We start from the raw sequence: 12,850 nt of genomic DNA on the forward strand, positions 1-12,850 counted from the left end.
ATTCTTCCTATCTACTCCATCCAATCCAATCTCCCCACAGACCTCCATATTTGCACAGAAGAAACAAAATCAATGCCTTGCCCAGGTCTAAAACTTAATTTCAATTTTAATAATTTTTCAAAGTACAGGGTTAAGAACATAGCAAATGCATTACAAGTAGTGTTCAGCAAGCAGAAGCAGTGATAAGCAGAGCATTGGAAGAAATGTTGATTTTAGGGATGGGGTTTGGAAACCAGGAGTGAAACAGTGGAAGGGAATATCTGAAAATGTACCAAGGATGAGTGAAAGCACTAAGATGGTCACAACAACCTGTTGATTTTTTAAAAATTCATTTATCCGATGTGCACATTGCTAACTAGGCAAAATTTATTTCCTATCCCCCAATATCCTTAATTAACATTTCAGAGGGCAGTTAAGATTTAACCAAATAGTGGTGGATCTGGAGTCCGGAAAAAGATGACAGATTTCTTTCCCCAAAAGATATTAGTGAACCAAAAGAGTAGTTATAATAATTATAGGGCATACAGCTAGCGGATTTTTATTCAAAATTCACCATCTGTCATGACAGGATTCAAACACGTGCCCCTAAACTTTGAGCCGGAGCCCCTAGGTTACTGGTCCAGTGACATTGCCACTATACCATCAAATTATGGCAGTACTGGTTGTGTATTTAGGGGCTGGGGGAGGGAATCTGTGGGGAGGAGGAATTGAACACTTGATGTGGAGAGGAGTTGAAATAACAGAACACAGAAGGCCATTCTGCCCACTGCCACACTGAAGGCAAAGACCAACTTAATGAATCCCACTTTCTCACCCCGACCCTAGTTAGGAGCTGCTCAGACATCAGATGGAACTTTCTTTCATTAAATCGTTCTAAACCCTTCACAATGAGACATCGGTGCAAAATCACCTCTTCCTTGTCTCTGCTCTACACTAAGCGATCCAGCTTCTCCAGAGTATCTGCAACCCTTCATCCTTGGAACTATTCAAGTAAATATTTTCTACCCTATACTTCACATCCTTCCAAAAATGTGGTGCCCAGAATCAGACACAACAGTCCGGTCAGAGAAGAACTAACCTTTTATAGAGCTTTGGTATAACCTCCTGGTCTTCATATTCTCATGGGTTTATCAGTAATAAGACGGCGTCATTTCTAGCACATGCAATATTTTGCATTTGGGTGTAGCAGTAATGGAAAGGAAAGTGCTCAACTTACTGTGGGTCTCCAGCATAACTCAGCTGAGCAGGCCGAATGCCGAAATGAACTATAATCGGGAAAGTTATGACCTCAGGGTTAAACTGCTCCCGGTCTAACTGGTCAATACGAACAGAACTGGGTTTCTGTAAAGAAATCAAAAGTTTCAGGGTAAGCAGCTGCCTGATAAACAACAGCAACACATTTACATAAAGATCTGGGATTGTTTAAGTTGACTAATCTTAGAGGGGGCGGACTTCAGGAGTCAGCAAACCACTTTTCTCACAAGAGATTCACATCAGAATTTGAACAATAGCATCCATATAGAATACTTAATAACACAAATTGCTTGATGGTGTATCATACGGATGTCACTTAGCTAAACGAGGAGAGATTCAAACAGGTGACCAAAGACTTAGTAAGAGAGATCAGTCTTGAGGAGATCGTTGAGGATGAAAGAGTAATGCAGAGGTTTGGGAGATCATTGCAGAGTTTGAGGCTCAGGCAGCTAAAGGCATGGCCCCCAATTGGAGTTCTTTCTGAATTTGAACCCGATATTTGACACAAGACATAGAAATTCATTCAAATTTACATCTTCCCTCTTTTACAATGCTTGCAATATATCTCTTAGCTAATAATGATAATCAACTTAGGGTTACTTCAGCAACAGTGCAATTTAAATTAGATTGCAACAAACAAAACTGAGGTGTAAGGTGTTGGTATTATTTATTCAAACTTCATGTGAAAGCAGAGCAATGAAGAAACCATTCAGCCTCTTGTTAAGTGTGCAGTAAGAGGAGTATTTAATTGTCTTCAAATATACCATTGTTCACTGGGGTTCCATTAGCAGAGTTGATTAGATGATTGTTGCGTGATATTAACAGCCTGGGTTCAATTCCTGCACCAGCTGAGGTTACATTGAATGACTCTCGTTCTTGTCTGAGGTGTAGTGATTCTCAGGTTAAATCACCATTTCTCTTGAACAAGAAAGAGCCCAATGCTCAAGTAAGACAATGGTGACTTTGCTTTGACCTTGTGCCCAGTGGTAGACATTAATGGCGGTCTCATTTGTCCTGCTACATTCAGAAGTAGACCGACACTGTGGTTATTGGGTTTGGAAGGGCATGCTTGTTTAGTACATCTTGATAAATAAAAGTGAGTAAAGGTCCAATCAGATCCTTTACTACCTGGCTTTCTCAAAGTCCTGCATTCACTAAGATCATGACTGATCTGTCACTTGAGTCCACCCAGCTGCCCTGGTTCCTGCCAACAATCTCAGGATCAACATTATTCGGTAAGTTAGAAGCTCCTGCACTTTGTTGGAGAGTTTTTTCACACTTCTAAGCACAGAGGTGTTTCCTCATTTCTCTCCTGAATGACTTTAATTTTGAGGTGATGGCCCTTTGGCAGCAGTGGCCGTGTACAGATTCTGTCCAGCGACTGGAATCCACTATGTGAGGCGCAAATGAGCTTAATCAAAAACAAAATGCCAGCAAAACAAGCAGGCGAGTGATGTTGTCACACATATGACAACTCTGGGTAGCCTGACTGCATGTCAAAAGCAAAAATGAGAGAACCCAACCACTAAGAGATTCTTACATTAAAACTCCTGGCTGCAACATCACCTGCCAGCATCAACCACATACTGCAGCATTTATCCACCAGCCAGTCCCCATGACAACTCGCTCCAAGAACATAATCTTGCCAGATACTGTAACAAAAGCCAAGATTAAACTGGCCATGTTACGCAGCATTGTCACACCTTAAAGATGTAAAATTTCATTGAAACTTTTCAAAATACCTATTATTCAATCTAGAATGTTCAGTCTTCCAGCTGTGTGTTTTTATTGGTTCCCTGATTCCCTCTTGCTGTTATAATTGGGTCTTCTATCTGCCTGGGAATTTAATTAGCTTCTCCTTTGGTTTTGCTTTTGTCAAATGATGTTAAAACTTTGCAGCATAGAAACAAGCCCTTCAGCCCAAATGATCTCTCTCCTAGTCCTGAAGCTCCACAAGAACCTCCTCTTCCTTCATCTCATCTATTCAATATACACTTGCACCCTCCCACTCTCCTATCCAAAACCCATAATATTCCAAATGAAAACCGAAAGAACTGTGGATTGCTGGAGAAGCTCAGCTGGTCTGTCAGCATCGATGGAGAGATATCAGATTTAACATTTCAAAGGTTCCCAGGACGGGTCACAGACCCGAAATGTTAGCGTTGATTTTTCTCCACAGATGCTGCCGGACCTGCTGAGCTTTTTCAGCAATTTATGCAATTCCAGTTTTATAGCTTCACCTAAATTCCTGCTTTATCCTGTTCAAAAAGTACAAACTGCACTTTTATTGGTATTCCAGTCACATTCACACCCAACTCACTTTGTTCCCACCAGGCATTGGCTTTTACCACTGCCCCTCATTATGCACCAATATCCCAACATGTTCCCCTGGGAATCACATCAAAAATGGTTGTCCTTCCCAGTGAGCTTTCATGAGGGAAATTGAATTGAATTGAATTTATTGTGAATTGAACAGATTTGAATTGAGTTGACTTGAATTTATTATCATGTGTACAAAGGCACAGTGAAAAGCTTTGTCTTGCGAGCAATACGAGTAGATCAGAGTTAAATAACATAGATAAATAAATAATAGGTAAATAGTGGCAAAAACAAAAACACAGGTACAGGTGAATGTTAAGGGTTTGTGAGTCCATTCAGTATTCTAACAGCAGTAGTGTAGAATCTGTTGCAAAACCAGTTGGTGAGTGTGTTCAGGCTTCTGTACCTTCTCCCCGATGGTAGAGGTTGTAGAAAAACATTGCCAGAGTGGGATGGATCTTTGAGAATGCTGGTGGCCTTTCCTTGACAGCGGACCTGGTAGATAGATTCTACAGATGGGAGGTTGGCCTTTTTGATTGTCTGGGCCGAGGTCACCACTCTCTGTAACCGTCTCCGATCTTGAATGGTACAGTTGCCATACCAGGTAGTGACACATCCAGACAGAATACTCTCGATGGCGCACCTATAAAAGTTGGCAAGGGGATTCGCCGTCTTACCAAATTTCCTCAGCTGCCTGAGGAAGAAGAGACATTGTTGGGCATTTGTAACCAGTGCGTCCACATGAAGAGTCCAAGTAAGCTTGTTGTGGATGACCACTCCCAGGAGTTTGACACTCTCCACTCGTTCCACCTCTGTGCTGTTAATGTGAAGGGGGGAATGAGTAACATCCCGCCGAAAGTCAATAATGAGATCCTTGGTTTTGCCAGCATTGAGAGCTCAGTTGTTCTCAGTACACCATTTTTCCAGGTCTTCCACCTCCCTTCTGTAGTCTGTTTCGTCACCATCTGAGATTCGTCTGACTACGGTGGTGTCATCAGCGAACTTGTAAATGACATTAGCCTGGTATTTGGCAATGCAGTCATGGGTATACAGTGAGTACAGTAGGGGGCTGAGTACACACCCCTGGGGGGTTCCAGTGTTGAGTGTTAGTGAAGATGAAATATTGTCCCAATCTTCACTGATTGTGGCCTGTGGGTCAGGAAACTCAGGATCCAGTTGCAGCGAATGGGGCTTAGTCCGAGATCACTAAGTTTAGTATAATCAGTCGAGGGGATATTAGTGTTGAAGAGTGAACTATAGACAATGAGTAGGATTCTTGCATAGCTGTTTTTGATGTCAAGATGTTCTAGGGAGGAGTGAAGGGCAAGTGATATGGCATCTGACGTGGATCTGTTGGTCCAATAGGCAAATTGGAGTGGGGCAAGAGTAGTGGGGAGGCTGGAGTTGATTAATGCCATGACCAGCCTTCCAAAGCATTTCATGACCACCAAAGTAGATATGAAGCATTGGCTTGGTCAACGAGGAGTGTTTTCAGAGATAGCTTCAAGGAAGAAAGTTTGGAGGAGCAGGCTCGAGGAGCTGAATGGCCTATTCTAGGTTTAGTGAGGAAGCTCCAGAACATGAGGCCATGTGACTAAAGACTCAAGCACCAACAGCAGAGTAGGGTGCAAAGCAAGGGTGGAGATACATAACACAGAAACAGAGAATATAGGAGAATAGGCCAATCAATCCTTCTAGCCTGCTGCACCATTCAATATGATCATGGCTGATCATCCAATGATGTGATGAGAATCAGTGATTCTGGCAGGAAGGATTAAATCTGAAAGATGTTTCCTGAGAATGCATGCCTTCCACTTGTGTGCATCTGCACAACAGATAAAAGCAGCACTTGATACATCGACAGGACTTCTTTCTCACTATCTGACTTCAGTGGTAAAGTGCTTTGTGTGACTAAAAGGTTTGCTTGAAAGTCATGGAAACATAAAGAAGGAACAGGAGGAACCCATTCAGCCCTTTGAGCCTGCTCCAACATTCAATGTCATCGTGGCTGATCATCAAACTCAGTCCCTGAGTTGTTCCTGCTTTCCCCCCATACCTTTTAATCCCTTTAGCCAATCCATCTGACTTGCACATCTTTGGCTGTGGGAGGAAACCATCGCACCCAGAGGAAACCCCTAGACAGACAGACGCAGGGAGAATGGCAACTGTCTGTGTGGAGTTTGCACAAAGGGTGGAATCAAACCCAGGTCCCTGGCGCTGTGAGGCAGCAGTGCTAACCACTGAGCCAGTGTCACCCACATTCTTTTGTCCAATCTGTATCAATATTATGTTGAAGTACAGTGAGAGAAATTTAAAGATGCCTTCTTCAAAAAAAATCAAAGTATTTCAATTGTTGCCCCATGTAAGAAAATGGGCAAATAAAGCAAGAAAGCGGAATTAGAGACTATTAGATCAGCCTTGATCTCACTGAACAGCAGAGCAGACTCAATGGTGGAATGTGCTCCTATACCTCATGGTGTTATCTTCCTGTCTGAAACACAAGGTTCTATTGACATATCCCTTTCTGTGTTATTACGTACCATTCCTGGGTGGGTTACTATCATGCCTTTACATTCTTCCGCATACTTCTGCCATTCCAACTCCTCCCACTGCAGCATGTTCGCAATCTCCTCCTCAGGAACCAGGGGTTTACTGCTGCGCAACAGATAAAGCAGCACCTGATGCATTGACAGGACTTCTTTCCCACTATCTGACAAGGAAGTAAAACAAGAAGAAGGAGTCATAATCAGAATAACAGTGGGACTGTAATTCACATCACAGCTGTTTGTTGACATTGAGGTGTTTACTTCCAAACAACATTTGGTGTGTCAGTCCCACCACCTGCTTCCAGTTACCAGACCCAAGTCAACCTGTTAAACTTGGATGGAGCGGCCTTCTTCATGGTTTGGTAGCAAATTATACCGAAAAAGTAATCAGCAAAACATGAGGTATGTCTGACTTTAGGAAAAGAACACGGTGTAGAAACACAATGGAAAATACTGCAGATGCTGGAAAACTGAGAAACAGAAAGCACTAAAAGAATCTTAACAGGTCTGGCAGCATCTGTGGAGAAAGAAACAGAGTTAATATCTGGAGTCTAGCAGGACTCTTCATCTGAACCCATTTCTGAAGAGGAGTCAGTTTGGAATAAATATTTAATTCTGTTTCTCTATTCACAGATGCTGCCAAAACTATTGAGTACCGAGACCAGGGATTTATGTTGAACCTTTCTACAGTTCCGGTTAAATCACAGTGATAATATTGTGACCAGCTCCAGTCAACACGTGAAGTTCTGTGACATGGTGTTGAGGTGATTTACCAGGATGGCTCGTTGAAGGAGGGAATTTAGATGCAAGTCTAGACTGTGGAAGCTGGGATTGTTCCTCACGGGGCCATAGAGATTGAGGGGAGATTTGGAGATTTAAGTGAGCTGAAGAGGTTACAACAAGAGAGATAAAGAAAGGTTGTTTCCATTTCGGAATGGCACAAGGATTAAGAAACAAGATTTTGGACAAGCGATATGGGGATGATGTGAGTGTGATTTATACAAACTCTGCAGCCATCAGGGAGACTGAAGCAACAATGGGTCTTCCTCCAGTCACATTACTGAAAGGCCTTCACACACCAAGAGAAAGGCTGCATTAGTGAGTAGAGTGGGTTCTTTCTTGATTGTGTGTTTGTGGACATAAGTCTCTTGATTAAACTTGAAATATAAGTCATAGCTATGAATTTATCCTGGGGCAGTGTTTGTAGAGGAATAAAATGGTGTTATTTTCTGGATCTGTAGATTGTGAAGGAGCAAAAATGGCCTCTGCAGTGATATGTACTTCTTGTCAGATATGGCAGTTTAAAGAGAGTTTAAGGGTTACTGCGGATTATATCTGCCATAAATGTTGGTGGATGTGAATCTTATCAGATCGACTGGATTGTTTGGAGAGACAAGATAGAAGCGATGAGGAATTTGCAACAGCAACAGTATGTGATGGATGGCAGTTATAGAAAGGGGGAGGAAGTCTCAAATACAGTCACATAGATGGGTTAACTCCAGGAAGGATAAGAGGTAGGCAGCTAGTGCAGGAGTCTTTTGTGGATATACCCATTTCAAACAGGTATGCTGTTTTGGAAAATGTAGGGGGTGATGGATTCTCAGGGGAACATAGCACGAACACCCAAGTTTCTGGTATTGAGACTGGCTCTAATGCAACGAGGGGTACGTCGGCTTTCAAGAGATCAATTGTGTTCGGGGATTCCGTAGTCAGAGGTACAGACAGACGTTTCTGTGGCTAGCAGAGAAAAAGCAGAATGGTGTGTAGTTTCCTTGGTGCCAGGATCAAGGATGTCTCAGAGAAGGTGCAGAATGTTCTCACGGGGGAGAGGGGCCAGCAGGAGGTCATTGTCCACACTGGAACCAACGACATAGGAAGGGAAAAGGTTGAGATTCTGAAGGGAGATGACAGAGTGTTAGGCAGAAATTTAAAAAGGAGGTCCTCAAGGGTAGTAATATCTGGGTTACTCCCAGTGCTACGAGATAGTGAGGGCAGGAATAGGAGGATAGAGCAGATGAATGCATGGCTGAGGAGCTGGTGTATGGGGGAAGGATTCACATTTTTGGATCATTGGAATCTCTTTTGGGGTAGAAATGACCTGTACAAGAAGGACAGATTGCACCTAAATTGGAAAGGGACTAATATACTGGCAGGGAAATTCGCTAGAACTGCTTGGGACGATTTACACTAATAAGGTGGGGGGGTGGGACCCAGGGAGATAGTGAGGAAAGAGATCGATCTGAGACGAGTACAGCTGAGAACAGAAGTGAGTCAAACAGTCAGGGCAGGCAGGGACAAGCTAGGACTAATAAATTAAACTGCATTTATTTCAATGCAAGGGGCCTAACAGGGAAGGCAGATGAACTCAGGGTATGGTTAGGAACATGGGACTGGAATATCATTGCAATTACAGAAACATGGCTCAGGGATGGGCAGGACTGGCAGCGTAATGTTCCAGGATACAAATGCTACAGGAAGGATAGAAAGGGAGGCAAGAGAGGAGAGGGAGTGGCATTTTTGATGAGGGATAGCATTCCAGCTGTGCTGAGGAAGGATATTCTTGGAAATACATCGAGGGAAGTTATTTGGGTGGAACTGAGAAATAAGAAAGGGATGATCACCTTATTGGGATTGTATTATAGACCCCCCAATAGTCAGAGGGAAATTGAGAAACAAACTTGTAAGGAGATCTCAGCTATCTGTAAGAATAATAGGGTAGTTATGGTAGGGGATTTTAACTTTCCGAACATAGGCTGGGACTGCCATAGTGTTAAAGGTTTAGATGGAAAAGAATTTCTTAAGTGTGTACAAGACAATTTTCTGATTCAGTATGTGGATGTACCTACTAGAGAAGGTGCAAAACTTGACCTACTCTTGGGAAATAAGGCAGGGCAGGTGACTGAGGTGTCAGTGGGGGAGCACTTTGGAGCCAGCGACCATATTTCTATTCGTTTTAAAATAGTGATGGAAAAGGATAGACCAGATCTAAAAGTTGAAGTTCTAAATTGGAGAAAGGCCAATTTTGACGGTATTAGGCAAGAACTTTTGAAAGCTGATCGGAGGCAGATGTTCGCAGGTAAAGGGACGGCTGGAAAATGGGAAGCCTTCAGAAATGAGATAACAAGAATCCAGAGAAAGTATATTCCTGTTAAGGTGAAAGGGAAGGCTGGTAGGTAAGGGAATGCTGGATGATGAAAGAAATTGAGGATTTGGTTAAGAAAAAGAAGGAAGCATATGTCAGGTATAGACAGGTTAGATCGAGTGAATCCTTAGAAGAGTATAAAGAAAGTAGGAGTATACTTAAGAGGGAAATCAGGAGGGCAAAACAGGGACATGAGATAGCTTTGGCAAATAGAATTAAGGAGAATCCAAAGGGTTTTTACAAGCACATTAAGGACAAAAGGGTAACGAGGGAGAGAATAGGGCACCTCAAAGATCAGCAAGACGGTCTTTGCGTGGTGCCACAGAAAATGTTGGAGATACTAAATGAATATTTTGCATCAGTATTTACTGTGGAAAAGAATATGGAAGATATAGACTGTAGGGAAATAGATGGTGACATCTTGCAAAATGTCCAGATTACAGAGGAGGAAGTGCTGGATGTCTTGAAATGGTTAAAGGTGGATATATCCCCAGGACCTGATCAGGTGTACCCGAGAACTCTGTGGGAAGCTAGAGAAGTGAATGCTGGGCCTCTTGCTGAGATATTTGTATCATCAAAAGTCAAAGGTGACGTGCCGGAAGAATGGAAGTTGGCTAACGTGGTGCCACTGTTTAAGAAGGGTGGTAACGACAAGCCAGGGAACTATAGACCAGTGAGCCCGATCTCAGAGGTGGGCAAGTTGAGGGAGGGAATCCTGAGGGACAGGATATACATGTATTTGGAAAGGCAAGGACTGATTCGGGATAGTCAACATGGCTTTGTGCAGGGAAATCATGTCTCACAAACTTGATTGAGTTTTTTGAATAAGTAACAAAGAAGATTGATGAGGGCAGAACAGTAGATGTGATCTATATGGACTTCAGTAAGGCGTTCGACAAGGTTCCCCATGGGAGACTGATTAGCAAGGTTAGATCTCATGGAATACAGGGAGAACTAGCCATTTGGATACAGAACTGGCTCAAGGTAGAAGACAGAGGGTGGTGGTGGAGGGTTGTTTTCCAGACTGGAGGCTTGTGACCAGTGGAGTGCCACAAGGATCGGTGCTGGGCCCTCTACTTTTTGTCATTTACATAAATGATTTGGATGCAAGCATTAGAGGTACAGTTAGTAAGTTTGCAGATGACACCAAAATTGGAGGTATAGTGGACAGCGAAGAGGGTTATCTCAGATTACAACAGGATCTTGACCAGATGGGCCAATGGGCTGAGAAGTGACAGATGGAGTTTAATTCAGATAAATGTGAGGTGCTGCATTTTGGGAAAGCAAATCTTAGCAGGACTTCACACTTAATGGTAAGGTCATAGGGAGTGTTGCTGAACAAAGAGACCTTGGAGTGCAGGTTCATAGCTCCTTGAAAGTGGAGTCGCAGGTAGATAGGATAGTGAAGAAGGCATTTGGTATGCTTCCCTTTATTGGTCAGAATATTGAGTACAGGAGTTGGGAGGTCATGTTGCGGTTGTACAGGACATTGGTTAGGCCACTGTTGGAATATTGCGTGCAATTCTGGTCTCCTTCCTGTCGGAAAGATGTTGTGAAACTTGAAAGGGTTCAGAAAAGATTTACAAGGATGCTGCCAGGGTTGGAGGATTTGAGCTACAGGGAGAGGCTGGACAGGCTGGGACTGTTTTCCCTGGAGTGTCGGAGGCTGAGGGGTGACCTTATAGAGGTTTACAAAATTATGAGGGGCATGGATAGGGTAAATAGACAAAGTCTTTTCCCTGGGGTCAGGGAGTCCAGAACTAGAGGGCATAGGTTTAGGGTGAGAGGGGAAAGATATAAAAAAGACGTAAGGGGCAACCTTTTCACGCAGAGGGTGGTACGTGTATGGAATGAGCTGCCACAGGATGTGGTGGAGGCTGGTACAATTGCAACATTTAAGAGGCATTTGGATCATTATATGAATAGGAAGGTTTTGGAGGGATATGGGCCGGGTGCTGGCAGGTGGGACTAGATTGGGTTGTGATATCTGGTCGGCATGGATGGGTTGGACCGAAGGGTCTGTTTCCATGCTGTACATCTCTATGACTCTATATATCCCCCAAATTAGCCCCGTGATCATGCTCAGATGGCCTGTTCCTTCTTAATGTTTCAGAAATCAACCATGAGACCAACTTGACAGATGACACTCTGTCCTGTACTCCCCGTCCCCCTGCACATACAAGAGAGCTACAAGCTTCTCTGAATCTTTTTGTCATCTCTCAATTGGTCACTCTTCAAAATCAGACCCAACAGGCTCACTAACGTACTATTCAATCACTCTTTACTCACCAGGTATTGATCTAACAAAGCGGGGCAGGAAATGAAACCTTGGACAAGATGGAACACCATTTTCAAATACAGGACCTAGGACACAGCAAAATATATTTTACAGAATCATAAGTGAACGAGACACCAATTTCCTGTCAGACTATGTTCAGGAAAAATATAGCTGAAAGCGAGATGGACTTTACAGACTAGGAACAATAACAAACAATTCAGACATCATTTTAAAGCTTTACACTCCATTTTTATATTTTAATGTTCATTTTAAATTCTGAAAACTGCAGTTAGAATGGATAAGTTCTCATATAAACATCTTCCCACTCTTGTATCATCAAACCATAAAGGTTATAATCACGATAGAGAAAACATTAAATTCCACAGCTTGTTCAATTTCAGCACTTCACAAACCACCCAGAAAACAAATTTGATAAGAGAACCCCCCCAACTGAAATCAAGTAATCGTATTTCAATAGAAACAAATCGGCTTCATGTTGCAACGCATAGTTATTCCTCACCATTCTGTCATCGTATTTATTGATCTGATATCAATAAAAAGGTTTGGCAACAGTTTCATCAACCATAATGTCAATGGTTTATCTTCCTTGTAAAACAAAATCAACCTAATTTTTAATCATAATCTCAGAGAAACTCAACAGGTCTGGCATCTCCTTTGGAGAATCACGGTTAACGTTTCAAGTTCGGTGCGATTCTTCTTCGGAACTGGGCTCAAAATTATAATATAAAACAAAGAATTGCTGCTTCTGAAACAACATCAGAAATTTCAGGAACTCCAAGATCTGGCAACATCCGTGGAGAGAAAGTTAACATTTGAAGTCCAGGTGACTTTTCAATTCACTGTTCAGGACTCGACTCGAAGGGTCAGACCTACTATGTTTCTCCAGCATTCTCTGGAAAACAATGGCTCACAGCACAGAACGTCAGTGAAGCTGAAGACGTAACAGGGAGACAGGCCCACAATCTAACAGACCTCGACCAACCATTTTACCAAGGCAACAGGAACAGTCTACATGTAAATCAGGCAAAGCATCTTCCTTTACATTTTCTATTCATTCAATTACCTGACCATAAGAAATAGGAACGGGGTAGGTTGCTCAGCCCCTTGAGCCTGCTCCACCATTCAGTAGGATTATGGCTGATCCAACATTCCTTACATCCACTTTCCTGAATTTTATCCATAACCCTCATTTCTCTTACTCATCAAGAATCCATCTCAGTCCTAAATATACCCGAGGACTTTGCCCCCGCAGCTCTCTGTGGCAAAAGAATTCCAAAGACTCAACCATCT

General features: G+C 42.8%; 1 protein-coding gene across 4 annotated transcripts in view; it reads right to left on the minus strand.

Annotated features, from left to right (window-relative positions):
- drosha (drosha ribonuclease III) overlaps positions 1–12,850 on the minus strand; it is a 172,181-nt gene that overhangs the window by 130,298 nt on the left and 29,033 nt on the right. For all 4 annotated transcript variants that reach the window (XM_072560332.1, XM_072560331.1, XM_072560333.1 and 1 more), the window contains exons 12-14: positions 11,551–11,625; positions 6,114–6,283; positions 1,217–1,341 (exon numbers count right to left, since the gene is read on the minus strand). In XM_072560332.1, the coding sequence (XP_072416433.1) occupies positions 1,217–1,341; positions 6,114–6,283; positions 11,551–11,625 (370 nt within the window). The remainder of the gene's footprint in view (positions 1–1,216; positions 1,342–6,113; positions 6,284–11,550; positions 11,626–12,850) is intronic.

The sequence above is a fragment of the Chiloscyllium punctatum genome, chromosome 41 (assembly GCF_047496795.1).
Source record: "Chiloscyllium punctatum isolate Juve2018m chromosome 41, sChiPun1.3, whole genome shotgun sequence".
NCBI classification, from domain to species: Eukaryota; Metazoa; Chordata; class Chondrichthyes; order Orectolobiformes; family Hemiscylliidae; genus Chiloscyllium; species Chiloscyllium punctatum.